The sequence below is a fragment of the Trichoderma virens genome (genome assembly GCF_000170995.1).
Source record: "Trichoderma virens Gv29-8 chromosome Unknown TRIVIscaffold_6, whole genome shotgun sequence".
In the NCBI taxonomy this organism is placed as follows: Eukaryota; Fungi; Ascomycota; class Sordariomycetes; order Hypocreales; family Hypocreaceae; genus Trichoderma; species Trichoderma virens.
The window spans coordinates 2,619,360-2,646,916 of record NW_014013743.1 but is presented as its reverse complement, the minus strand read 5'-3'; the positions used below and the strand labels follow the sequence as shown (position 1 = coordinate 2,646,916).

The 27,557-nt window shown below is 49.8% G+C and overlaps 9 protein-coding genes across 9 annotated transcripts; 6 read left to right on the top strand and 3 right to left on the bottom strand.

Moving 5' to 3' along the window:
• Positions 1-1,057: 1,057 nt before the first annotated feature.
• TRIVIDRAFT_133361 (uncharacterized protein) lies at positions 1,058-3,133 on the top strand (the record flags this gene model as incomplete). Its single annotated transcript, XM_014101632.1, has 3 exons — positions 1,058-1,753; positions 1,844-2,182; positions 2,357-3,133. Coding segments are annotated over 3 exons (1,812 nt in total), but the record flags the coding sequence as incomplete, so codon positions are not given.
• A 1,599-nt stretch (positions 3,134-4,732) lies between these two features.
• Positions 4,733-6,436, top strand: TRIVIDRAFT_53883 (uncharacterized protein; the record flags this gene model as incomplete). Its single annotated transcript, XM_014101631.1, has 2 exons — positions 4,733-5,313; positions 5,380-6,436. 2 exons carry the CDS (start codon positions 4,733-4,735, stop codon positions 6,434-6,436), a joined length of 1,638 nt encoding a protein of 545 aa, XP_013957106.1.
• A 1,393-nt stretch (positions 6,437-7,829) lies between these two features.
• On the top strand, positions 7,830-9,714 carry TRIVIDRAFT_60282 (uncharacterized protein; the record flags this gene model as incomplete). Its single annotated transcript, XM_014101630.1, has 2 exons — positions 7,830-7,833; positions 8,003-9,714. 2 exons carry the CDS (start codon positions 7,830-7,832, stop codon positions 9,712-9,714), a joined length of 1,716 nt encoding a protein of 571 aa, XP_013957105.1.
• A 150-nt stretch (positions 9,715-9,864) lies between these two features.
• TRIVIDRAFT_83793 (uncharacterized protein) lies at positions 9,865-14,900 on the bottom strand (the record flags this gene model as incomplete). The annotated part of the gene is made up of 2 exons (XM_014101629.1): positions 9,865-12,863; positions 12,913-14,900. The coding sequence occupies 2 exons, from the start codon at positions 14,697-14,699 to the stop codon at positions 10,328-10,330; spliced, it is 4,323 nt and encodes a 1,440-aa protein (XP_013957104.1).
• Positions 14,901-16,036: 1,136 nt separating this feature from the next.
• On the top strand, positions 16,037-16,304 carry TRIVIDRAFT_9695 (uncharacterized protein; the record flags this gene model as incomplete). Its single annotated transcript, XM_014100861.1, has 2 exons — positions 16,037-16,114; positions 16,197-16,304. Coding segments are annotated over 2 exons (186 nt in total), but the record flags the coding sequence as incomplete, so codon positions are not given.
• A 2,886-nt stretch (positions 16,305-19,190) lies between these two features.
• TRIVIDRAFT_149971 (uncharacterized protein) lies at positions 19,191-21,175 on the top strand (the record flags this gene model as incomplete). The annotated part of the gene is made up of 3 exons (XM_014101628.1): positions 19,191-19,447; positions 19,531-20,208; positions 20,473-21,175. Coding segments are annotated over 3 exons (1,638 nt in total), but the record flags the coding sequence as incomplete, so codon positions are not given.
• Positions 21,176-22,755: 1,580 nt separating this feature from the next.
• Positions 22,756-23,872, bottom strand: TRIVIDRAFT_60285 (uncharacterized protein; the record flags this gene model as incomplete). Its single annotated transcript, XM_014101627.1, has 2 exons — positions 22,756-23,672; positions 23,746-23,872. The coding sequence occupies 2 exons, from the start codon at positions 23,870-23,872 to the stop codon at positions 22,756-22,758; spliced, it is 1,044 nt and encodes a 347-aa protein (XP_013957102.1).
• A 744-nt stretch (positions 23,873-24,616) lies between these two features.
• Positions 24,617-25,495, top strand: TRIVIDRAFT_119569 (uncharacterized protein; the record flags this gene model as incomplete). Its single annotated transcript, XM_014101626.1, has 2 exons — positions 24,617-24,817; positions 24,881-25,495. Coding segments are annotated over 2 exons (816 nt in total), but the record flags the coding sequence as incomplete, so codon positions are not given.
• A 127-nt stretch (positions 25,496-25,622) lies between these two features.
• TRIVIDRAFT_201162 (uncharacterized protein) lies at positions 25,623-27,122 on the bottom strand (the record flags this gene model as incomplete). Its single annotated transcript, XM_014101625.1, has 2 exons — positions 25,623-26,002; positions 26,045-27,122. 2 exons carry the CDS (start codon positions 27,120-27,122, stop codon positions 25,623-25,625), a joined length of 1,458 nt encoding a protein of 485 aa, XP_013957100.1.
• Between the last annotated feature and the right edge of the window lie 435 nt (positions 27,123-27,557).

Below are 27,557 nucleotides of genomic sequence, written 5' to 3'. Positions count from 1 at the left end.
ACAAGGGGAACCCAGCCAAGTTTACCCCAGGCAAATCAAGCAAGACTAAAAAGCCAATTGGCCCAGCAAAAGCAACGTCTTGTTAGCACATTCACGGCCGGCAACTCATTTCAAGCATGTGGCTGTGCAGGGGAGGTCAAGTGATGCCACAAATCGAAGAAGCCAATCATCGTTGGCGCGAGAGATTGGATCGTGTTTCCGGGATAGAGATGCAAGGGTCAAGCGCTGTGATTGCGAAATGCTCACACCAAACCGTGATTCGGCAACGAATATGCGAAATTTGCTGATGCCGCCTACTTTGTGAAAGGCTTCTAGAAACTCAGCCACGGCACACCACATGCCTCGATTCCCTCGGCCGGCACGGATATTGGCGTACCCACAGCTTCATCTTGCACAAGCTCGTGTCCTATCTATTTCGAGTCTGTCCGCCGTGCTTTTTGGATGCTGATCCCTGCCAAGCACGACGACACGTTGTGCGTAGTAACATTGAAATTACAGGGACGGCCTCATATACAAGTGCCGTATACAAGTACTACTAACAACCGTCCCCAAGAGGCCAACAAAACAAATCACCACCAACAAACTTGCAAGCCACACACTGCACTACTCACTGAGCCATCAGCTCACAGGGATCACCACAGCTGTCATTATTATCTGGCTCGCCACTAGCCCACTTCAAGCCTAGTTTAATTTGTGAGCTGTCACCGTTGCGCCCCACATCAAATCAGCTCTTATAATACGGCCAAGACGCCCTCCTTATTTCCTCGCAGCAGCAGTGCATCCATCGATATGCTGCAAATAATCAATAATGACAGATAGGTTTGATGAGCTGAGACGGCGAAAGAAGCTCCTGCAACAAGAACTGCGCCGCCAAGCATTCCCGCGCCAACGCAAGAGATTCGACCGCGAAGAGGACCAGCGCCGATTCCAAGACTTTGTAGACACCGAGTGCGAGAGACGAGAGCTGGACCGCAGGGATATAGAGCGCGAATGCGACGAGTTGTATGAACGAAAATTGCGGCAGCTGGAACGCGAACGCGACGAGCTCCTCGAACGTGAACGCCAAAGGATCGACGTCCAGTATGAAGAATTATTCGACCGCGAGTACAAGAGGATCGAGCGCCAGATCAGCCAACGAGTGCAGCGAGAAACAGCCAAGGATCGGGAACCCCAGAATCTCGTCCAATTCCTCGAATCGTGCCATGCACTCCACCTCAGATTCCAAAAGACTGCGAGTCGCTCCTTGATCACGCAAAAGGAAGCGCTTAGCTGGACATTTCCCCGACGAATTATTCCCTGGGACGGCTTCCCGCGGTTGCAAGAAGGAGTATGGCAACGAATCTTGTCCGATAGTGAATTCTGCAAGGAACCCGGCTTCCCATCTATCCAACAGCTCGAAGCTGTAAAGCGCACTCTCACCCCGGTCAATAGCGAAGCCTCGCTGCAGCATTTTGGACGCTATGCCATTGAAAATGTAGTGCAGGAAATGATGGATAAGTTGTATGAAGACGCCTCGCTTTGGAATGGCCTCGGACTCAGCGACGACGTGAAGGTGACGATAGAGACGGACAAGGACCTCGGGCAGGTGTTTGAACCCATGCTGGAGTCATCATGGCACAAGGGTGCAGGCGAATTGAAAATATCGATGCGCAATTCTCATCGCAGGGCGAAAAGAGCAGGCATCTGGGTCAACCGATCGTGTGTATACCGCCATGAGGAGGACAAGGGCGAAAAGACTCCCATCTTTGCAATTGTGCATCAGCTACCGCATCGGCTGCAACTAGACGAAATCAACCGCGGGTTGGCATCCGAGATTCGACCAGAACGAGACGTGATTGACAAGGAGGGCGACGATTTCACCTTTGCCTCGAGGACGCTTGTGGCGGCCACTATCAGCCAGCTCTATTCTTACATGATTAGCAAGGAGATTCAGTATGGATGCGTTTGCACAGGAGAAGCCTTCATCTTCTGCTGCATATCAGAGGACGACCCCTGCACGATATACTGCACGCCATGTGTGCCAGAGCGCGAGGTCATGCCCGACGATCCCGCTAGACTTCATCGAACAGCTGGTGCGCTAGTTTTTGGGCTTGTTCTTCAAGCTCTTCGCTCGAGACCACTTCCCGAGTCGTGGTGTGAGTCTGTTACATATTTGGATACCTGGACCATGGGATACGATGATGTACTGGATAAGATACGCAAAATGGGAGTCATGAGGCCGCATTCGTCCATGTCTTCCCTCAGGATGCACCGTTGGCAAGGGTTTAGACGATCGCCACTGCTCACCGAGGTTCGCAAAGGAGAAGGCAAGGGAAACGACAAGATCAAGAGCTGGCTCGACGATGTCCCTGTCCAGAGAGCCTATGAGGATACGGAGAGTATCTCTAGTGCACCGACGTCGATACAAGACCAGCCGTATTGCTCTCAGAAATGCCTCATGGGTCTGGTGCAAGGGAAGTCACTGGACAAGAACTGCCCCAATGCTGAGTTTCATGGACCAGCTCACCTCGACTACGACGACTTCTTGAACCTTCTCCGCACACAGCTTGATGAAGACGACAACCTGGATGCCGACTGCACACCTCTGCGGGTAGCACACGTTCCCAAATCTCTCTTCAAGATGCGGCTCACATCGCACGGCTATACGTTCATCGCCAAGGCAGGCAAAAACTCGGCGTACTTGTGGAGCGAGAAGTTTGTATACGACCAGATGGCGAATCTTCAGGGCCGTTGCATACCGGTATGTATAGGCATGATGGAGCTCATTCAGCCGCGACGTCACAATGGCAGGGCTTTGAAGGACTTGCTGCTCTTGAGCTGGGCTGGCAGGCCATTTTTGAACTGCTCCAAGCAAGTGAGCAAGGAGCAAGTGGCCAGGATGATGGAGATGGGCATGGAAGCAATTCACAAGCTTGGGGTTGTGTACAATGGCGGTCACATCCCCAGCAACTTTTTGTACGATGCATCTCGTAACAGCGTCATGATTGTTGATTTCGAGGAGGCGTCGCTGGAATTCTGCAAGACGCCTGCGGTGGTTGGGGACTACCAGACGCGAAAGAGGAAGCGAGATCGATGGCAAGAAGAGGCCAGGCGGGTGTTTGAGCAAGACACGGATTGCGCCGTGACGACGATTATGAAGTCGACGCCGCGGAAGACGGAGAGCCGGTATGCCGACGATGAGTCGGATATTGGGGATGACTCTGTGAGTCGATGTTGCTGAATTACGTGGGAAGTGTGAAACAAGAAGTTTGAAACAAAAAAGGATGGATTGTTGTCGAGACAAGAGAGACAAGAGGGAGAGACGACGGCTTATTAGGCTGCAGGTGTACCAATTACCTTGTACATTTTTGCTATAGATTGATTGTAATTTTGGGAGGGCTGAATATAGAGATACCAATGATGTACGAGTGGAAATTGAGAAGCCTTGAGGATGGCTAAGGATATATTGAGAATGCGCAGTTGGTATTGCTGCGTGAGGCTGATTTGAGAGGCTTGTCTTGACAATCTACAGAGCCTTATACGGAGTACAATGGGTGGTGATGTGATGTCTATATTCCCTTGTCTTGCAGATGTTGGAAATATAAGCATAGAAAGAATAAGAAATCTGAGACAAGAAGAAGTGAAACAGCTATTGTCAAAATTGTTGTGATCCAGTCCGGTACAGGGTAACTGATAAGAATGAAGCATGAAGCCATCGCCCGATAATCAAATCGGGCATGCTGATTTCTCCCCCCTTGGCCCCTAGGGACAGCGCATTAGCGCCGTTGCATCGCAGCGCTGCACCGCTATCTTAGTTGCTTAGCTCCCCCAAATGCCCTTGCACACGCGACACTTTTTACGGCGCATCTCATTCAACAGCTCTGAATCGCGCTGCTCTGATTTGACCAAAAACCCTGATTACTCACCCACACATACTAGTACTTGTACATAAAATCGGAGGCGCCGTCGCAGCAACTAACAAAAAGGCGCCCCGTTTTGGCTCCCGATGCACCGTTGCGGCCTGATTGGCGGGGAATTTTGGTGCGTCATGTCATAAGGCCCTAGTTCGGGGGGAATCCATTCTTAAAGCGCCACTGCGTCAGAATTCGATGGCGATTATTCAAAAAATGAATTCCAAGGGTGAACGAATGAAAGTTGAGTTGTAAGGTGACCAATTGATCGATTCGTGTAGCGGTAACAGTTAGTGCTCGGCCATTTAATCCCCCGGGCCGTCTTTCGCTCCAGCAAGTACCGAGATACTTGGTGCGTCTGGGCAGCTTGGCGCACGCTACCAGGTACAGGCGCTCCAGCAGGTACCCGCACCTCCCACTAGCCGCTAACCAGGTTCCCCCCCTCCCAGCAGCGAAAAAAAATTCAAGCGGTGCTGCGATAGCGCGATAAGGCCGATTAGCGGACACACCACCAAAAGCCATGGAAGGGCAGAAAAAAGAGATAGTGGAGGTACCACGGAGCAAGTACCAGATCTGGGGGGGAGCCATCCCATCCATCCATTGTATTCACCTCCTCCTCTTCTTTCTTCTACTTCTTCCTCTTCCTAGGTCCTCTGCTGCTGTCTGTCTTCTCTTCTTCTTCTTCTTCTCTCATCGCATCTCTTCGGCGCACCCGCATGAGGCTCCCGTGAGCCAATTCGTCTCTCCCTTTCGCCACTGCGACTGCCTGGTTGATTGATTGAATTGGATTCCTCTCTCCTCAGACACAGACAGAGTCACATACAGATCAAAAGGCGTTTCGGATGGCCGTTCAGTCCCTCCCCGCCGTCATCGACATCGACGAAGTGCTCCCGGGCACGCGATGCGTCTTCATCGATGAATCCGCCAGCAGCACCTCGGCAAATGGCCTGCTGCAGAAGCACGACGGCATCGTCCTCGTCCCCCAGCCAACTCAGTCGCCCAACGACCCCCTCAACTGGAGCTTGTGGCGCAAGATATGGCACACCGGCCTTGTGTGTTTCGCCGTCGCCCTGACCGCTGCCACGTCCAACGTTGCTGGTTCCGCGAGCACGGGCGTGAATGAAGAGTATGGCATCAGCTACGATGTCTTCAACACCGGGGCTGGTGTTCTCTTCCTTGCTATTGGGTACTGGACTTTGCTGAGCTCGCCTGCTGTCCATCTTTACGGACGCCGAATTCTGTACCTCGTTGGCGCGACTTGGGGTCTCATTGGCAACATCTGGTTTGGACGACTGAAAACCTCGTCTGATGCCATCTGGACACAGCTCTTTGTCGGAGCCTCCGAGTCAGTCGCAGAGGCCGTGGTGCAGCTCTCCCTTCTTGACATTTGGTTTGAGCATCAGAACGGCACCTCGATGGGTTTGTACACATTGGCCACCTCCGTGGGAACATACCTTGGTCCGTTGGTGGGCGGCTATGTCGCCGATAGCAGCCTTGGATGGCGCTGGATTGGATACCTCGGCGCCATCATGTCTGCCTTCAACTTTGTCCTCTTCTACTTTGGCCTGGAAGAGACGGCGTTCCCACGCGAGCGTTACCAGCGGGAACAAACGGAGAATCGCGCTGGCCCATCTTCTTCCCCGAATAGCGACGAGAAGACGGCAAACGCCATCCCCAACGTAGCTGATGTCAATACGAGTGCATCAGACGAAGAGGCCGCGGCCAGCCCTCGCGACACCGACGAGTTCTCCATCAACTACACGCGCCCCAAGTCTTACTGGCAGCGCATTGCCCTCATCACCCCCGCCCCCAACCTGCGCGGCCTGGGAGCCAAGCAGTATGTTGGCCGTCTGTGGCATACGCTGCGCATCTTTACCTTTCCCGCTGTCTGGTTCGCCGGCCTGCAGTGGGGCATGCAGAACATTGCCCTGTCCTTTTACCTCACCATCGAGGAGGACTACTGGACAGACGATCCGTGGGACTATGGCGATACCGCTGTCAGCAACATGAACATTCCCTGTCTCATTGGAAGCATCATTGGCTGTTTCTACGGTGGCTACCTGAGCGACTTGTTTGTCCTCTGGGCCAGCCGACGCAACAGAGGTATTCAGGAGGCCGAGTTCCGCTTGTACCTCATGTTCCTCTGCGTCATCATCTTCCCCACCGGCATGTGGCTCTTTGGCATCGGATCGGCCAAGGGCTGGAGCTGGCCCGTTCCCTACGTCGGCCTTGGCTTCATAGGCTTTGGCTACGGCTGTGCAGGAGATCTTAGTTTGACCTACCTCGCCGACTGCTATCCCGATATGGTCCTCGAGGGCATGGTGGGAGTTGCCGTCATCAACAACACGCTGGCCATGGTCTTCACCTTTGTGGCTAGCTACTGGCTCGACACGGGCGTCATGGACACCTTTATCGAGCTTGGCGTCTTGGGATTTGTCATCTTGATGCTGTCTCTGCCCATGATTATCTGGGGGAAGCGCGCTCGTCGCTGGACGAAGCAGAGATATCTCAACTTCTTGGAGATTCGCGACGGAATGGGACACTGAAACATTTGGATTAGCTTTATTAGCAAATATGGTTTGAGAGGGAGGAAGAGGAAGAGGAAGAGAAGAGGTGGATGGTGGGATTATACCCTGTGTTTTTTTTGGAGGAGGAGGAGGAGCTTGACTTGTTTGTCGGCTTGATGGTTGCTTTTGTCTTTTGGAAGCTACCTATGATAGTATGTTTACTGCGAATGCGTATCTTGATGATTGAATTGGCCTCGGATATTGTTCTTCTTTTGGTGATTTAACTAGGGCTAATCTTTTTCGGTTGGGGGGTGGAAGAATAGAAGTGCCGTTGCCGGAACGGCGATGCGGCAGGAACGAGGGACGAAACCACTCAAGGGAATTGCTCTTTGGATTTTTCTTCTTCTCTTTTCAATTTTCATCCTTTCAATGGCATCATCCAATGGACTGTACTTGTACTGAATTCAATTCGAGCAAGTCCATTGAGTGCTTGAGTCGAAACTATACGAAAACTCCATCAACCGACATCTATTCATCAGCATCGACAAATCAGAGCAGAGAAAATGACTACGCAATGGCACTCTATAGCCTGATGAATAAGAAAAGGTTACATAGCGGCACAAAGTCTGATCTCAACAGTAAGATGAAGCTGCAAAGACGGCCGGAAGCGATTCGCTTGAGCCTCGATCCGACAAGCGACATTGGTCAACTGACTGGTGAATGCAGGGGGGTTCTATCAAGGTCTACGACTCCTCCCTTGCCCATCCATCCAACAATCCCGATTCTTTCTACTGACTGGTGACATCACTGTACATATTCGTTCGGATCTGACTACAAGACTCCTGAAGGAGGGATATGAGTGTATACTTTGGTCGGCTTCAGTGGAAAGACGCCGTAATTTAGATGCATAACCAGGTAATCGGCGCCATTGTACATCCGCGACGGCATCTTACTGAATCTCTTATGCAGGGCACCGTACATAATCTGGCATGCCTTACTCAGAGTGCTACTCGAGTGCTACTCAATCGTGGTGCTATTACTACGAATGTCTCAGTTGTTCATCTCGCTCCAAGACACACCCCTCGCCCCTCATTCGTCTTCTCAACACCTTTATATCCACCTCGACGCATCTCGTACCACCTGAACACGGTTCCCATGCCGTGGACAAAAGATATTACAAAGGCGGATGACAGGTGGTCTGTCTTGGACGGGATGCCGCATCAGTCACCAGGTGTCACATGAGGCTCCACGGCCCGCCTCTCTAGTAAGAGCTCAATGTCACGACATCTTTTTCGCGTGGGGAAGTGTTGGGAAACCTTATGCCTCGAAAGATCCATTATTATGTCATTGCCAAGGGGGCACTTTGTCTTGGTTGGGGATCTGAGTCGAATGATATCAGAGATTACTGAAGTACGAGTTTCCCCAAGACGATATGGGTGCTTGAAACTTGTATAAGAGGGTGGCCATCCTCGTCTTCGGAGGATCGAGCATTCCTCACTACCATCTATCCCGAGTGGCATACCTGGCTGCTGCTATATACCCTGATCAAAGTCGGATTCTGACCCTCTGTATTCTGCCTTGTTTTCTTCACCAATTATGAAGCAGCCATCCTCAAGGCCATTACGGCTGGTCTGCTTCCACTCGTCGGAGCTGTACCAGCTTCGCCCTTGGCTTCGAGAGCAGAGGCTGACGTCGTGGAAGTTATACTCCCATCCGGTACCATCATCGGGTCGGTGGGAGAGACAGTCGACACCTTCAATGGAATCCCTTATGCCGATGCGCCCGTCGGCGATTTGCGCTTCAGACCTCCTGTCAAGCTCTCAAGAGACCTCGGAAATTTCAATGCCACTAAAAAGCCCCTGTCATGCCCCCAGGGACCTCTTGTCACTCTAAAAGGCGTATCTAGTGTTGCGGACATAGCTGGAGCAGCCACCATCTTCAACAGCACCACTGGCGACGATGAAGCTCCTGCGTCCTCGGAGGATTGTTTGACAATCAATGTTCAGCGCCCCAATGGTGTCCAGGCTGGTGATGGCCTTCCCGTGCTATTCTGGATCTATGGTGGCGGCTTTTTGGGTGGAAGCACGGCAGGCTTTGACGGCACCAAGCTGATTGATACCGGTGTGTCTCTCAACCAGCCTTTCATCTTCGTGGCCGTCAATTATCGTGTCGCTGCCTGGGGCTTCATGCCAGGCAGGGAGATTCTGGAAGAGGGAAGCGGCAATGCGGGGCTTCTCGATCAACGCATGGGCCTTGAATGGGTTGCTGACAACATTGAGGCGTTTGGAGGCGATCCGGACAAGGTCACCATCTGGGGCGAGTCTGCTGGCGCCATCTCGGTGTTTGATCAGCTCGTCCTCTTTAATGGCGACGCTACCTATAATGGAAAGCCGCTCTTCCGTGGTGCCATTATGAACTCTGGTTCTGCGACTCCCACTGATCCTTTGGACAGTGACAAGGGCCAGGCCATTTACGATGCCATTGTAGAGGAGGCCGGCTGCGAGGGTGACGATTCCTTGACTTGCCTTCGTGAGTTGGACAACGACCAATTCACCGTCGCGGCCAATTCTGTGCCAGGCATCTTCTCATACAGCTCTCTTGCTCTTTCATTCCTTCCAAGACCGGATGGTAGAGTCTTGACGGACAGTCCGGATGTCCTTCAGAGGACTGAAAGATTCCACAGAGTGCCCATGATTATCGGAACCCAGGAAGATGAGGGAACGCTCTTTGCCCTCACACAAAAAAACATGAGCACGACGGAACAGATTGTCGACTATCTGGCTGAATTTTACTTTCACGATGCCGACACCGATCAAATCACCGGGCTCGTCGACACCTACAGCTCCGACCCTCGAGACGGAAGCCCGTATGGCGTTGGAGGTATCTGGGACATCTACCCCGGCCAGGGCAGACTCGCGTCCATGCTTGGTGACATTGTCTTTAACTTGATCCGGCGAATCTCGCTTCAGACTTTTGCTGATATTGCTTTCGAAGTGCCTACATGGTCATATTTCTCGTCTTACAAGTACCATCCAATCCTCGGCGTCTTTGGCACCTATCACGGGTCTGACATTGGCGTCTTGTTTTCGGATGACAATGACAAGTATCCTACAATCACGGGCCGCACATACTACATCAACTTTTTGTATAATTTGGATCCTAATGAAGGTGCATCCGTGGACGTGTTTTGGCCGGAGTGGAAAGACGAGAATAAGCTGTTGAATTTCAAGGCGACGGAAAACGTTTTGAAGGACGACGATTATCGGAATGCCAGCTCCACGTATTTGATTGACCATATCGACTATCTTCGATTTTAATTACAAACGGCCCCTGATTTTTTTGTGGTATTATTGGATGAGATGAAAATAGATTGGATTACTTGGGCCATGGCTATGTATGCCCTGAGTACGGAATTACTTTAATGAATAAACAAGCAGAGTTGCTCTCGCGAGTCACACGGTCCTTCTTGGCGCCAATGGGGCGATGATGTATTTTCGGTCTATGGATGGAATAAATAGATAGGTAATGAGATATATAGCAGACACTCGTTAGGTAATGAAATGAAGGAAAACAAAAACCCTTTTTCTCGCGGATGCTTCGTTTGGACAATGACTTTGTCAAATTATACTCGTGATGATTTAAAATCTAGTGATTGGTGTCAAGCAGCGCTGCTTGATACCGACTCTCTAATAATAATTAAAAAACAAAAGAAAAATGGTTCTATGGAAGGAAAGAAAAGTGGTATCCAAAAGGATGTTTGTTGTTGTTGAAAGCATTCACTGAAGGGATAAATGCAATGCAAATGCAAATGCACTAGATGATGCAGATGTCTTGTCTTGATGGTGTCAAGTGAGATTGGAAGCGCGTGTTGCGTCTCGTTGCGTCAACTTGATGACACCAAAACAGGACAGGAATCGGGAATGGTTGGAATTACTCCTTCTTCTTGCCCCATTTCTTGGGCATGCGCACAAGCCAGTACAGGAACAGCGACGCAGCAATGTTGAAGATGATGTACGCCATTCCAATGCCGAAATCGCGCCATCGGTGTGAGTAGCTGGAGCTGACGCTCGTCAAAAAGACGTTGGTATCGGCAATCGGGCAGTAACTGCAGTCCGTCGTGGCGTTGGCGTCCTGGAGATAGCCTCCGGCGGCGGTGATGAATTTGTCCAGGTATTCGCCGCAGGTCTGGCCGCTTGGGGGATTTAGGTGGACGAGTTCGTTGCCTGAGCAGGTGACGTGGGTATTTGCGAGGCCGGTGGATAGCACGGCGGAGATCCAGTATGTAAAAGGGGAGAGACGGTACATGAAGATCCAGAAACCGGGCATGCTGCTTGGGGACGCCAAGACACCGCAGAAGATGAGGCACATCATGAAGAGGATGTTGGCGAGATTGCCGCCTGCCTCGGCGGTATCGGTAATGGCGATACAAGCGTGGGCGAAAGTGCATGTGAAGATGAGGAACTGCCAGAAGAGGAGCCACATGAGGCCTCCTCGCTCGACGACCTGGTCGGCGGGAACGGCGTTGTTGTTGAAGCCGACGGGGTAGTAGACGCAGACAAACATGATGACGGACATGAGCGAGTTCCACGGGATCTCAGCCACGACCTGGGACAGCATGAAGATCTTCCAGCTGTAAGTCTTGGAGGGTCTTTCACGGACTTCGTAGAGCGCTCGCTGGGTAACAAAGTGCGGCATCTGCTGCTGCACGAGCTGTCCAAAGATGGATAAGATATTGAAGATGGCAAACATTTGGTTCTGCAGGCCCTGGATACTCAGCGGGGCGTTGAGGAAGACTAAACCGATGAAGAGCGAGACAAACAGGCAGAGGAAGAACTTGGAGTAAATGTATGAGGGAGTTCTCCAGATCTGCTGGAAGACACGCTGCGTCACGACGAGGAATTGGGACCAGAAAGGTGCTGCGAATTCGGCATACGAGGCTTTATCATGGACCAAGTCAGCACCGTGGCTGCTTCCTTCGTCCTTGAGGCGCTGAAGCTCTGTCTGCACGTCCTGGTATTCGGAACTGTTGAGCCAAGCCTGGTGCCAGTCGATATCCGTCGAAGATCCCGGTGCAGCACCAATAGCTGAAAGCATCCACTCGGCCGGGTTCTCTCCAGGGGAACACTTGGGCGCGCCTTGTTTCTCGAAATACGCAGTCATGGTGGATGAGTTTTCGCCAATGTCGCCGAAATACACTGTTCGGCCGCCCTTGGCGAGGAAGAGGAGACGGTCGAAGCGTTGGAAGAGCATGGCGGATGGTTGATGGATAGTGCAGAGGATGGATTGACCGGCCTTGGAGAGCTTTTCAAGGAGGTCGAGGATGGCCCAAGATGTCTGGGAGTCAAGACCCGAGGTTGGTTCGTCGACAAACAGGAGCAATGGTGGTTTGGCTGCAAGTTCGACTCCAATTGTCAATCTCTTTCGCTGTTCGACGTTAAGACCTTCGCCAAGCACGCCGACAACGGCATCGGCATATTCTTGCATATCCAGCAGTTTGATGACTTCGTCGACGTATGCCAGCTTCTCGGCTCTAGGAGTACTGGCCGGCTGTCGAAGCAGGGCACTGAATTCCAAAGCCTCACGAACAGTCGTTGTCTCCAGATGAAGATCCTGCTGCTGGACGTATCCCGTCTTTCGCTGGAATGAATTATCGCGAATCTTGCCGTCTACCAACATTTCTCCTGTGATGACTCCCATAGAAATACGATCAGCCAAGCAGTCGAGCAATGTAGTTTTACCAGCACCAGACACACCCATGAGCGCTGTGAGCGTTCCCGGCTTGACCCAGCCGTCTACATGGTCCAGAATTCGTCGTGGTTCGCCTTTGATCTTGATGTCATAGCATACCTTGCCCCAGTGGAATACACTTGTAGAAGCCTGAATATTGGCGTCGCTTGACTCCTTGGGAATATCCGAGCCTTTCTCGACAACAGGAACGGGTCCAGATAGGGAGGATTCCGTGTCGCCCTTTTTAGCGCTAGAAGTAAGAAGCTGGCCACGACGGAAGACGAGAACCTCGCCCTTGGACTTCTTTGCCTGAATAACATCAGTGGCGACAAAGTACACCAAGTGGTTGAAAAGGACAAAGGCAATGAGGATTCCGACGTTGCGCCATTTGTGGGCATGGAAATACTTGTACTGCGAGTTGATGTAGGCATCACCATTAACAAAGTCCTGTCCGGCGACAGATCCGACGGCGGTACAAGCTCGGTTTGTCGATGTCACATTCTCATAGCCTGGGATAAGGGCACTCGGAACAAACGAATTGCACTCGAAAGTGCGGCCGTGGAATTCATTAATCATAAGGGCCTCGAATCCGTAGGCGACAGGGTCGAGGTAGTTGATCCAGCGGCACCATCCAAGCATGTAATCGACGGGAATAACGAATCCGGTGAAGATGACCATGGCGAGAATCAAGAGTGATGCGGGAACCATGGCCTGCGACAGGGTTCGTGATAGAGCAGCACTGTGCATATGTTAGCATCATAATGTGTATGAAAGGGAAGAAAACTTACATTGATCGGAAAACTCCAGACATGGCCAGCACCATGAGAAATGTTACAAACAGGAAGTAGAAGAAAGCTCCGGGAGTTCGGTTGAGGTTGGCCATAAAGTACAGAACCAGGTTGTAACAAATGGTATTACTGATCTTGTACGGCATATCACAAAGCACAGATGAAAACGCCTCAGCTGACGGAAGATGGAATCCATATCGCTGATGCTTCTCGACAATCGGTCGCTGGGCGTATTGAGTCAAGATTTCGAGGGCACTGGAAAAGGCGTTGGACAAGATGGCGACGTAGAGGGCAGCAGCTCTTCCGTAAAAGCTCGCCGTTGTTGGTTGCATGTTATAGAAGAGGGACGAAATGATGAGGGCCATGCTAGAGTTGGCTAGGAGTGCAAAGATGGTCAGACTAGGATCACCCTTCAGTCGTCTCCATCCTCGCCAGAGGCAGAGTCGGATCTGCTGCGAGTACGAGAGAGTGAATGGAGACTTGACACGTTGATGTTTGGCCTGCGTAGCCTTCTTGTGCTCACGAAATGCCTGAGCGTCAGCTCCGTCAATCGGGTGCTCCGAGTTGTAGCTCTCAATCTCAGCCTGAAGAGCCTTGTAGTCGTTGCTGTTTCTCCAGCAAGTAGCAAATTCATCGGGGGTGCGAGGCGCGCGACTCTCCCAGCCAGCACGAACAATTCGTTCCGTCGGCGCCGTCATAGAAGTCAGGAAATCAGGTGTAGTTTGACGCGCAGGACATTCAAAGCCAAGTTTCTCAAAATACTCCTTGGCCTTGTCGGTACGACCAAAGAAGATCTGTCGTCCCTCGTAGAGAACGAGCACTTTGTCAAAGACATCGTACGCACTTTGGGGTGCCTGATAGATGGACACGGCGCTGGTCTGACCAAAGGTATCAGACTGTAGACGCAGCGTCTTACAGAACTCAATAGCATTAGCTGAATCAAGACCACGAGTAGAGTTATCCCAGCACTGTAGAGGAGCATTGGATAGAGTGGCTTCGGCAATGGTGACTCGCTTCCGTTCTCCTCCAGACACACCACGGATGTATTCGTTACCAACACGAGTGTTGACTGTGTGGCTGATGCCATACATAGCCATTACAACATCACGGTAGTGAGCTGCAAACTCGTCGTGAGACACTCCAGACGGAAGAGTTCGAGGGGATCGTGCCATGGCAGCAAACGCAAGCGTATCGCCAACTGAAAGCATGGGGAAGTGCACGTCGACCTCTGCCGTGTAGATGGCCTCACCTCGGTGGTGGGTGTGCATCTCCTTTGCGCCGATGCCCTGGTAGTTGAAATCCGTCTCGCTGTCAATGTATATGCCGCTCGTTTCGCCCGCAATCGACTTGAGAAACGTGGAACATCCCGAACCTGGAGGTCCCAGAACGACGAGCATCTCTCCAGACTTGAGAACACCATCGCAGTTGCGCAAGATGTCAATCCTTCTCCGTCCACTGGACTTGCTCAACACCTGTCGAGCAAGATCCGGAATCGAAAGCCAAACATTTCCAACGTCCTTTTGAAAATCAGTCTCGGTTCCGTATCCGTATACGTTCATGTTTCGAAACGAAATGCCGCTGCGTCGGAAGCCCGAGCCATGCTCGGTGGCATATTTGGCAACCGTCTTGGCCCATGTGCGTCCGCTAAACTTGCTGCTCATGGGATTCAGGGGAGAGTCAGGATCGTTGTTCCCAAACAGCGACGTTGCCTGGCCCTGGATGTCGATTCCAGAGGCGTGCGTGTACTGGCGAGCAAGCTGCTGCACCACGCTGAGCCGCCTCTCCATCTCGTGGGCGCTGTTGTTCTCCGAGGAATCATCTTCGCCGTCATTGTCGTCATTGGCCTTGGGCGTCTTCTTGGAGTCGGTTTCGAAGTTGGTATCGAAGTTGAGATTTTGCTGGCCGTCGACGTAGGTTTGCGCACTTCCGTGTGGCGATTGAGCACGGGACTCAGGGCTCGACTCACCGCCCACTGGCGGTTGCCCAGCTGGCATTTTTCCAAATGCTGAGTGATGCTCTTTTTCTTCTTTAGCTGCGTCGATATTCAAACGAACAAATTGGTCTTATTGGGTGTATCAATGAATCACCAGCCTGTTATCTTCACGGTTCGTCAACGTCGAGATTCGTATCTCGTGACTTATCAATATCGTCGACTATGGCTGGTGCGTATCCCAGAACCCCTACTTGTTCCATGAACTGAAAGAATTTTGATGGTCTGACATTTTATTTACAGGATTTATATCACCCAAAACATCGGAGAGCCGCAGCCTGCCAACGCACCGGCATCTCGGGTAGCCCACGGTTCAAACCTCCGAATCAACAAGCAACCACGAGTCCACCAGCCCTGATTCGGAATTTAGGGGGGGTGACTTTGTCTCTGTTGGCTGCCAGATAGGCTGAAAGGCTCCTTGCAGCTCCTTGTATCGCCCATTCATCTTGCAGCCGTGCCTTGGTGATACGGCGTCTTGCGGAGTTTGACATAATCATCGCCTCCTCGATCCCGCTTGTCCAATCGTGGTCTCGGGCCCCTGCTCCACATTGACGGGTTCTTACAAGACCCCGAGCCACCGTGTGCTTGTTGCTTGACTTCGGGGTGTGAATAGAGCACGATCCCGGCTTCTTGTTGACTTGCTTCACCCCGAGGCTTTGACTCAGCAGTCCGTTCTATCGTGGATTCAGTCTAGCTGCCTGCGAGTCGCGTGGCTACCGATCTTCATGATCCATGACTCGATTTCGCGGGACCCATACATCTTAATGTTCAAAGTTTGTCACTAGGCTGATCCATGCATTGGCCTGACGGGGCGGTTTGTCGAGTGCCACTATTTCCGCTTCGAGATGCCTGACTTGAGCTTTGACAACACAGCTTCAAAATGTGAAATTCTCCTTGGCCAATCTCAAGACGATTTTTTTTACCACTGATAAATGTGCCAGAATTCTCCCATGACGGCTGAGAGTGCTCTCCTCTACCTCATGTCGGCCTCTCATTCGACGCACGTCTTTAGCTGAAAGGGCCCATCTCAACTCATCACCTCACCTCACCTTCATCCACATTCACGAGCATCCAAACATGGGCTCCGTCGGCTCCGTCGATTCGGTTTCTCCCCACAAACCGGTAAAGGAAGCAAGGAAACTTGCATGTCGGCTCTGCCAGAAGCGCAAAAAGAAGTGTAACCGGAAAAGCCCATGTTCTATGTGCATCAAGGTGCGGCACCCAAAACTTTCCGCCCATCGAGAGACGGAACGACAAATCACCGCTGACATATTCCCTTTTACACAAACTCCAGCTCAAAGTCGTTTGTCAGCCAAGCGCACCAGCCGCGCCGCGCAAACGCAGGCAGTCAACAAAGGACTTGTTTGCGCGGTTGGCTTGGTGCGAGGAGCAGCTACGGCGCAATCTTGAATGCCGCCAGTGTCTTGAGTGTAACTCATCAACGGAAAAGTCGACTGCTGAGATAGCAAAGAGGCTTTCAGAGATCAAATCAGATCCTGTCATTACATCTACGCCAGTGACCGAATCATGACCAGTTCATGTCCAACTTAGCAGAGCTGAGGGTTGGGCAAACACATATACCTATACCTTTTTAATGTCTTAATAAGAAACGAGCATTTTCATTCATGAATCCAAGAGTTCAAGATGCCAGGACTCAACTGGCAGGTTACGCGGCAGCAAATCGCGATCAACCACCTCTCAAACTCATCCCGCAAGAGTCTCCTCGTAGATAAACCACAACCTTGGGACAACGTTAAAAAAAAGCTGGGGGATGGCCTCTTCTTCGTTATTCTAAAAGTGGAGAGTGTCGTTTTCATCGCCTTTAATTGGCCCTTTTATACTCCCCAATTACTGTTTTTGGCCATGCGGAGTAGCGGAGAGCAAGGATCCTGCCACGGGGCAAAACGGACTTTTGGCGGCAATAATTCCCTAGCTCGCGAATCATTGAGGCTTAATAGGGTCCCGGCCCGTCGAATACGCGGATAAGGATGTATTCTTGACACTATGTTACACTATGCTGGCTGGATTGTGGTGTGATTTGCTACACTACAGTGTCATTATGTGTCGCCAAAATTGCCTTATTCGACGCTTGGTGCGGGACAGCCAGCCGTGTTCTCACGACTAGTCAGGAAATACGTACCGTTTCACCCTCACTGATGCTCCCTTTATGACACAATTGGTCCGTATGTATGTGGCTATGGACTTTGCGAGCGTCCGTGTAGGTATAACGTGTCTCCATCCCCATCTTTGTCTCCGTCTTGTGTCGGGTGCGGATAGCTTCATCTTCCCGGCCTGATCTCCTATCCGGAGAGACAAACAATTTGTCTATCACCGAATATTACGCCATACTGCTTCATGAATACTATTGCGTACCAATGACTTTATGAGATAACGATATGGGCATCCTGTTTGAGCCCAAGACAGAATTGTGATAGACTTTGTTAGTGTTTTGAGTTATCGACGCCAACTTCAACTATACGAGATGGATGAAAAACAAGATTGTCCCGTTACATCACGCTATTTTTCTCCCCAGGCACGAGTGCTCTACCTCGCTGCCCGTCTGATTTCGGGAAGCCTCTACACCTTTATCGCCTGCTTTTCAGTTAGGAGACTATGCGATGTATGCAACTTTTTTGACGGCCTCATAGTACTCCTGGTAATGTCCCCCCAATGAAATAGCATTGCCCTGGGTCTGATCTAACTTGTTCTTAGTGTTTGCTTTCTTTGACTTATAGTACCGTGGATATTTTTATTCCATCGGTTTTGGACTCGAAATCGAGCGTTCATACAAGCAGACGATTTCGTTGCGATATTATATTATGTCTTGGATTCACGATTGCATCGACTGCGTTAAGGAGATCTGTTCCGAAGGAGGTTCAGTATGAGGATTTATACTGGGAGAGAGATATTGGTCTGGATGAGATGCGGCGAATTTCATCACTCCTTGCTGGTTTTGTGAGGTGGGTATAAAAAGTCGAGTTATGTTAAAGGATACTAATGTGTTACAACAGTACCTTTCACATGGGCATGTGTGTGTGGCAACCCCTATGAGCCTCATGTGAGTATGCTGTTAAGGAGTAAATGTCTAGGTAAGCTGAAGATACTGGCTAAAAGACATGGATTCACTCGCTTTGTTTTCTGAAAACCCACTTTACAAGCTTGCGAACTATAACACGATTAAGATGTCAATATCTGAAATATCTCTATATGGAGCGCTGGAGCTGAGGAATATCCATGAGAGAGAATCAGTACAACGTTCACTTCACACAAACATGTTCAAATTCTGGTTTTAAATAATATCATGAACAGAAATCATTACTTTAAACGAGAATTTCTACCCTACTTGACAAAATGTGAGTGGAGAAAACGGTCACTAAATTGTCCTCAGTGGCCTCATATGGTTCATTGAGTGTGCGAAATTGCTTTCGTTGAGTTTATTATCCGCCACATCCCTAGCCTCGCCCTTGAAAAAGACCTCATCGTGTAGCGACTAAGTTGTCGATAAGAGAAGCATTATGAACTCTCAATCGAATTAAGATGAAAACTTTGACAATATTTGTCGTGACTGGTATTGATCATGCTTTAGGCCGTCACACCTCATCTGTTGAGATTCATGATTATGAGGATTCACTCCCAGCTAGCATCTGTCGATTCATTAACGATATTCATGCGGTACCGCAGTCATTCAGGTATAGAGTCTCCTTCACTTCATGACTATTGCACATCCAATCTTTCTGCATAAATAGGAATCGAAGTGATTATTTAGGAAATGGCGGTAAATAATCAGGTGCTCAAGGCCGTTATCCAGCAATATACAAATAGAGTCATGGAAATTTATTTAAAATATAGTAATAGATACTTAGTCGCTGTATCATCGCAGCAACGTCAAGCATGCGCTCGCAAGGCTATCTAAAGTTGCCGGGTAGGCTTGGGCATCAAGATAATGCCAGCCTCAGCCCTGGACGCGGCTGAAGGCTGAACCAACCACATCGAAGACAGGGGATAGCTCAGGCAGCAAAGCGGGGTTGTATGGTGAAATACAAAACCTTGAAGCTTCAACTATTCTCTATACCGTTGAAGTGTGCTAACGATAGCCCGTGATCGCTCTGACATGGATCCGGTGAGCGCTTTCGGTATCGCGGCGGCCGTAGCCCAATTTGCCGACTTTGGCTTCCGCCTCATAAAGAGTGCACATGAGCTGTATAAGTCTCCCTCTGGCCAAGCGCCTGAGTACATCGAGCTGTCCAGGGTGTCAGTGGATCTTTTACGCCTCGTTGGTGCCATTAAAATGAAGTTCGACGAGAATCAAGGGTTGGCAGGAGAGATTTTTCTCCGTCTCCACGACGAATGCCAGACAACCAACGACGAGCTTAAGAGAATTCTCGACAGGCTCAAGGCTCGAGGATCCACCAAGATCGCGCTGGCTGCGGATGGCTTAAAGGTTGCGTTCCGACAAGTCGCAGCCGCTGGTGATATTGAGAAGCTGGCACATCGTTTGGATAGAATCCGCCAACAGATAAACGTGGGTCTGCTGCATACATTGGTGTCAGTCATCTCCCAATCCTTCTTTAACATCCGACATGTGGCCTGTAAAGAGCCGAGCTGACCTGGCGTTTGGGGCTGTTTAGGGATGAAGCTGGGAAAAATGGCGTAGAGTTGCGCCAGTGCGCGAGGCAACAAGCGGACATAATTGCCGCTCTGGATCAGATTGACAGCACCACTAAGAAATTATGTACGGATATCATTGACTTTATCGACGGAATGCCCAAGTACAACCGGATAGAGACCGATGAGATGGTGCGTTACGTGCTCAGCGATAAGTGGGAAGCCAGCGAGTATGCAAAGAAGTCCGAGTTTGATAAGAGCCGGGACAAGGAGAAGCTCCAAAAATTACGCCAGAGTCTATACTTTGAGTCGATAAGCCATCGAGAAACAAGCATTCCTAAGCGACACTCGGCAACTTTTGAATGGATATTCCAAGAACCACGGACATCAGAAGATGGCCATGCTCTCTGGTCGGCCTTTCCACTGTGGTTGCGGGGAGAGTCCTCGGATATTTATTGGATTACAGGCAAACCAGGTGCGGGAAAGTCCACATTGGTCAAATTCGTCTCGCAGGACCGGAGGTTTGAAACTCTGTTGAAAGAGTGGGCAGCTGAGTCTCAGCTCCTTATTGCTCGCTTCTTCTCTTGGACGTCAGGAGGGAACAAACTCCAAAAGTCCCAAGAGGGTCTTTTCAGAACACTCCTTTTTGAGGCCATCCAGCAGAGGCCTCAACTTGCCATTGAAATCTTCCCTGCGCGATGGTTTCTTCTCCAGTCCTTCGATGGAAACATCAAATTGCCAGCCCTGACGACGGCCGATCTCAGGGTTGGCTTCCAGAACCTGCTGTCTGTAGCAGGGGATAAAATGAAACTGGTTCTTCTTATTGACGGCCTGGATGAGTTTGACGATGATCGCCACGAGAGCCACCGCGACCTAGTTCATCTTCTCCGTGACGCCAAAGCCATGCCTGGGGTAAAGATCTGCGCAAGCAGTCGACCATGGAACGTCTTTAGGGACGAGTACAGCAAAAACCCTATGTTACAACTCGAGAAATTAACCCGAGAAGACATCAAGGCATTTGTCAAGGAGAAGCTTCAGCTCAGCCCAGGCTACGACGACTTCGCCACCACCAATTCGCAGGCAGCTTGCAAGATCATCACCGACATTGTAGACAAGTCACAGGGCGTTTTCCTCTGGGTATCTGTCATTTCTGGCTTGTTAGAGACCGCGCTCCAGGAAGGGACCAGTATCTCAGACTTGCAAGCCACCATTGATAATCTCCCGAGTGAGGTTGCCGACTTGTTCCGCTACATTTGGAACCGAACCAGCAACCAATTTCGCGCCCAGGCATCGCAATATTTCCGGCTCATGAGGACTTGTCAGGATTACAAAACTAATCTATTTGCTCTGACTCTGTGGTTCGGTGATAAGGATTTTCCCGTTGACTTCAAGACAGCCGATGCCACAATCGTATTTCTGGAAGGCGTCATCAAATCCTTGGAGCGAAAACTGATGAGCCGCACCGGAGGCTTACTAGAGCTTGTGTCTAGCAATGGCGACCACACCAAGATACCGAAAGATGTGCACGTTTACTACATGCACCGGACAGCAAACGATTGGGTTAGTGAAAACTGGGAGAGTATCAGTTCTGCGACAGACCCTGGATTTGATCCTTTATTCTGGTTCGTCAAGGGTGAAGCGCTGAGTGTAGTACTTGCCACAAAGCCAACTACGGGCAATCTGAAGGGGCTCAGGGACTGGCAGAGAGTATTTGACATTGCCTCACTCGTCCCGGAGGATCACTCGGATAAAGGCATCCTCGCTACTGCGTTTGATCGCCTCAACGATCACATCATCAGCCATATGGGCAAATACCCAGGCTCATCAGGCGTACACTGGTTTAATTGGTTGGAGTTAAACTCTCATAATCAATCGCAATTAACAAATACGCATCGGGTTGGCTCTATAACGCTATCTGATACCAACTTCCTCGAACTTTCCGCCCGCGTGCCTATTCCTGCTTATCTAAAGCACAAGGCCCAAGAAGATCCCGACCTATTCTCAACGGCGGATTACTGCGTTGGAATACTGAACAACGCCATACTCGGGGAAATCTGGTTTCGCAATCCTGTGGTGCGATTGGCCCTCTTGGACTTCTTGATTCAGGAGAAGTACAATCATCGGCCGGAATGGCTTCGCCGGGCCAAGGAGAAGGTAGAAGATGCAAGGCTCTTTGTCCGCGGGACCTATTCGAGAGATCACTATATCGTCACCTACTTAACGCAGGCTATACGCAAGCTCGAATCCCGAATCCCTCCAACCGATTCGCAAGCCGGCCAGAACAGATCCGCTATTAGTGGTGATGGTGATAGTTCAAGGAAAGCATCGGTCCCAAGTAACCCACGGCATCAACCGCCGGAGCTAAGATTGCCGGCGCCGCAGCCAAGATTGCCAACGCCGGAGCTAAGATTGCCGACGCCGGAGCCAAAACTACCAACGCCGAGGCCGAAATTGATAGACAAGTCACGGGGTTTCTTTAGGAAGATTTTTGGCCGCGAGTAGATCTAATAAGTGCGGTGTGGGATGACTACTATTCAATCAGAGATTAGGTTTACAGAGATGACCGATCTTGAATGTCATAATAATCTGATACCAAAATGCAGTTATGAATTACTAGATATCCTGAACTATATTTATTCATAGACACTATACGTATCTTCGCCAAAATCTATACTGATCAATGACTTAAAATGGTACCAGACGTGATAGAAACAGTGTAAAAATCCCATATCTAATAAGAAGTAGAATGGTAGAGAATTAGTTACACTGGTAGGAACTTCTGGCGACTCAGACGCTTTAATTGCTGAAACCAACAAGTTTATAGTACCAGTTGCCAAATCATAGCTTTATCACTTTACCAGTACTTGAAATATCTTGTTGTGGGTCGCAAAACCTAGGATAACTTCCTTAAAAGAGTTTGTGCACCTTTGATCTCATACAAATACACTCTAGCTTCAGGCTCAAATCTTAGAAATTGTTTTGCCTTAGTCCTTAATTTTATTCTCGAATATTTGCCCTGTCTATAATTTTTTGGCACTTAGGTACTTAATCGATGGTCAGAAATCTCTCCTCAAGCTCGATTGTTCGCGAGTCCTGCCCGCAACCCCATCAGATCATCCATAGAAAGAGACTCCCCGAAACCCACAGGAGGCTTGAGCTTTCTGGGGTTTAGCTAATAATAGAATTTAGTGATGACGGGGTTCTATTTTTCTCCAAATGCGACAACGTCACAGCTTTAAAGCTCTGTTTCAATCTGCGTCACCACCCTTAAGTCGGGTAGGAATTATCGTCTCCGAGTCATCCTCATCTTCGAATGAACCTCCGTGCTCACTCTCTCCCTTGTCATATTCTTGTCCATCGCTGTTCCTTTCAAGTTCATCGCCATCATCATCATCGGCAACATCAATGGCGCGCCCTTCTAGGTCCGGCTCTTCGTAGCGATGGCCTTCTACAAGGGTTGACAAGGTAGCACCGGATGTGTTGTGCACGTATCCACCATTATATCCTTGTCTCCAGGAATCCAGGTCAGGGTACGAGTAGGCAATATATCTGTGGCCATTTGCCGCCATCATCGCCAGGCACCACAACGCGAGTTTGATGGTGAGCTTGCCCGGCCCATGGACATCCCAGGGAATGATGGCATATTCTGGAGGATAGTAGTCCCAATTTGTAGCTTCTTCATCAATGAATGAGCTTTCAAGCTCCGCCATGGAAGTATCGGAAATGTGCCTTTGGTGACCAGGGACGTTATCACGACGGGGCCGATCTGCGGCAATGCCACTTTCCACAGGCCTGCGAGTCAGTCTCAAAGCAACCATGTTGGTATCCGTTATAATGAACCCATATCGATTTTCTTCTTTCATCATATATGAGACAACTTGGTGCATAACCTTTTGCCATTCTTCAAAATTTTTGGCTTCGTGGATCATAGAAGGCCGCCACTTTGCATCAAGTTTCGTATCTCCAGGTAGAACATTGAGATATCCCTTCTCCACAACCCATGTGCTCGATATCACAGACCAATCTGGCTGATGCCTCGAAAAACATCTAGTTCCCCGTCCGTAATGGCATGAGCCGGGTTGGTTTGATAGGGCATAATTGACCACGGGGATCACGAAGCGACGCAAAAGATCATCAAAGGTAGCCTCATTGCAGATGCATAGGTCTTGTTTGGTCTGGAGAGCCATGGTATTCTTGAGCCAGCTCCTGTCGAAAGATTCGAGCCAAAGTCTCGTAACTGAAGTCAGTCCAAGGAGTCCAATTTTCAACATTAACGTCTTCGTCGGCACTGGTGTTGGGTCCTTTGATGGCGTAATTTGCAACTGCAACATTGGGCCTCGAAAGTACCTCTAGAAGCGATGGCATTGTGGAGCTCTGGAGAATGATCGAGGAAATCGAGTCAATTTACGTTGTGGACATGTATAGGATGATGGAGGACGGCAGCGGAGATATGAGTTCCTTTATACTCGCATTCTCAGCATACTCATAGGTACGCACGAATCCTTTATGCCTCGCGGTTTATTAACTGACAACCTTGCATCTGCGGCCAAGCCCATGGCGTAGCAACTGCTTCCCATTGCGTAGATTAATACCTATCATATTGACACTGGCGCAGATATGCGGGCCCTTTTCTTAAACTTATCCGCAAGTGATTGTTCAGTAACCTCTTTGAGCACATCCAAGCTAGAATAGCTGTAGCTAGTAGTGTTGTTGGTTGGCATCCTGCGGGGATTGCTTCACAATGTGGCAGACGAGTATTGGACCGCCGCCCGTGTCCAATCCGGTAGTCGCCGTTCCGCCTCCAAGGCTACTCTTCCTTTGGGATTCAGCCTGGCGAAAGCACATGATTTCGCCTTTGGCAAAAAAAAAAGGCTTGTAAACACCAACCTACTAAGGTGCCTACATGTGGCTAATAGTCTAATATGTATCTAGGAGTAAGCTTGTTGTTTTTAATCGGTCACGTGACACGGAGGACAGTACGCATCCATCAAGGAAGCATTCCTTGAACCTCGTTTTACCCTTGTTTCAACAACATCACGGCGCATTTCATTTACTTCATTCACTTCCATGTCCGCATATTACAAAAAAAGACGCCGCGATCACGGTCTGGCTGTGCAGGTGCCGTTTCGCGCCGACGAGTATCTGATAGGCGCGCCAAGCTACACTCTTGATGCGTTCAAGATACCGCGACTGCGCCAGTGCCCGTTTGATGTCGACAGCATGACTTGGGAGGCTCAAATCGACGGCGGCCTCGATGGCTATGTGTGGAAAGTCAAATTTGGAGACCAAGGGCCTTTTGTGCTCAAAGTGGTGAGTTGCGAATTGTATTGCAGTGATTCTTTGGATCATGTAACTGATGGGCTTCACCTCAAGTTCTGGGACACGGAGCCTCTTCCATACGACTCCATGACCTACCATCCCGTCCAGCGTGAGTGCCACAATGCGGCGCTTCTAGAGATGATGCAGGAATCGATTGCCCAGGCCACTCCCGAGTTGCCGATTTTGGTCAACGCCAACCCGACCACTCGCGAAGATGCATGGGCCAACCAAGTGGCCTTTTCCCAAGACCGGCGTCTTCTACAGCAGCAAAGATTCTCAAAGGCCTGTATTGAGACTAAGTCAATTTCCGCGATGCCGCGCATGAGAAAATGCTACGGCTGGCTCAGCATTAGCAGCAAGGTGCTACGCACATGTCCCCGGCCGATGCGGGCGCCACCACTTCGCATAGAGAAACTGAGACGGCAGATGTTATCGACCAAGGATTATATCGCCATTGTATATGAATACGTAGAACAAGGCGAGAATGACCATGCTGTTGTGGGGGATGTGCTTGAATTTCTCTGGCTCGCCGGCTTCAGTCTCACTAGCTCACCGCTGGAGAGAAACTGGGAAAGCGGCGTACTCCTAGATCTCTGTGACATTGTTTCACCAAGAGGCTTTGGCTGGAAGAAACATCGTTACGGAAACCGAGACGTGTCACGAATATTGAGATGTTGAAATACTGTTAAATTTTTCACGTTATGAGCAGCATATAGAGTCAGGTGAGCCACGGATGCTAATGAATAATAATACTAATGCCGAATACAATCCAGCTACGTCCATCAAATTGAACATGTCACGTCATGTGTGGGAAATCTGCCGTCCAAGTGGCAATAAAGGCCTCCTGAGGTAAATAGTAAAGCGACCTGATGCTCTCCGTAATCAAGAACAACCGAGCGAAAAAATAGAAGAAAGAAGTAAACGCAACAACCGCCTTTACTTTTCTCGCCGTCGGTTTCGTAACATCCTTTGGAGTTTTCCCCATAAAAGGCAAGTGACTGCCCACATATAGCGTAGGGCACGCAATGGTTATGATGGCGGATATCTTCCAGAGCAATCCCTCAACCGGAGTCGGGAAGTGGAAGTTCCATGCGAAGAGATGAATCCCGCCAAAGGAAACGACAGTAGCCAGCGCAACAAGAAACGATTTCGCATCAATATGTGATACTTTGCCATCTGTTTCATGAAAGGAAACGCTGGGCATGTAATAATGCTTACACTGCAGGTATGGAAATTGCATGTATGGGAAGGGAGCAGCTTCGGCGATTTTTATAAAGGCCTCTTCTGTCACACAATGCTCAGCAGCGGGGACATAGACAGGAGTATTGACGTCCTTGGGTTTTTCCCATTCGCTTGAATACAAAATAATGGCAGTAACAGAAAAGGCGACAGTGGTGAGCTCCAGGGGCGCGAATGGAAGTCCGTAGTAGACTCGAGCGCAGAGCTGGACGACAATCCAAACGACTTGCATCATGGCCAGTAACTTGACCAAAGGATCCGATTTATTCTTGTCTTCAATGTCAGCCAGTTGAATATTCGGCAGTTTGCTGATAACGCCTTCGCTTCTTGCAATGGCCAGTTGCTTCGAATCTAGTGTCCATACGCTTCCAGACAATGCGGCAATGTTCTGGGTCTTCCATTCTAGAGAATCCTTGGGTAGCAATCTTATGGCGTTTTCTGCGTGCTCGAAATGTGCCTTGTATGGCTCCCATGGTATTTCGCACCCTCCTAGCCAGCGATTCTGCCTTCTCATGAATGATTTGATAAACTCGTAGCTTTCTACCATTTTCTCAGACTTTTCTTTTGAGAGTAAGGCCTTGAGGGCTTCGGGGTCTGAGCCCGGCTTATGCTTTGAACGACCGTTTGATGGACGGCGTGGGAGCGGGCCAAAGTAGATGGCAATTCCTCCCATATCCGCAAGAATTGTATGAGATAGAGTCCATTCAACATCATCCTCATCGGCAAGTTCTTCCAAGGCCTTGACATTTTCCTTTGTCCCAAGCATTTTCTTTGTCATGAACGTTGTGAGAAACTCTGGGGCAATGAGCATCACGCCCATCCAGTAGACCTTTCGAAATAAGAGAAACAGCTTTCTGTAGATCCATTGCCATGAACCTCTCGTCATGAGCTCTGGCGGTACATTGAGATGAAGGATGGACCATGTGCAGAGCAGAATGACGCTGAAGCAACTCCAAACGATTTGCATGGTTGTGCGAATGTTTGGTGCATTGACAAAGCCAATGGGTGTTTCGTTGGGGAGAGTACAATTCGGAGAGAAGCGATTAAATGTGACCATTTTGTACTATTGATAGCCTTCAAAGCATGAACAATGCTGTTGATCCTTTGTTCAAGAGGGCGATTCCTCACGAAGCTTTTTGGACCTTTATAAGAAATACTCGATGCCTCGTTTGGCACTTGATGTATCGCCTGATTAGCTGCCATCCAATTCATCTCTGTGTTCGTTCTGTTCAGCTAATTGTGAAAGAGGTTCGGTGACAATATCATGCGGCAGAACAGGCAAAGAAGGTGATAGGCCGATACTGGCATTATGATGCAGTGAAACCCACACATGTGCAGCATTTTGTGATGAGCAAGATAACAAAACTGCATCTCGGACACGTGTATATGACTTATTGACTCTTTCTTTTATCTTCATGCTCGAATCCAGTATCTGTATCATCTCCTCGCATCGCTGCCCAATCGTGGAGAGCATCATCAGATGGTAAAGCAT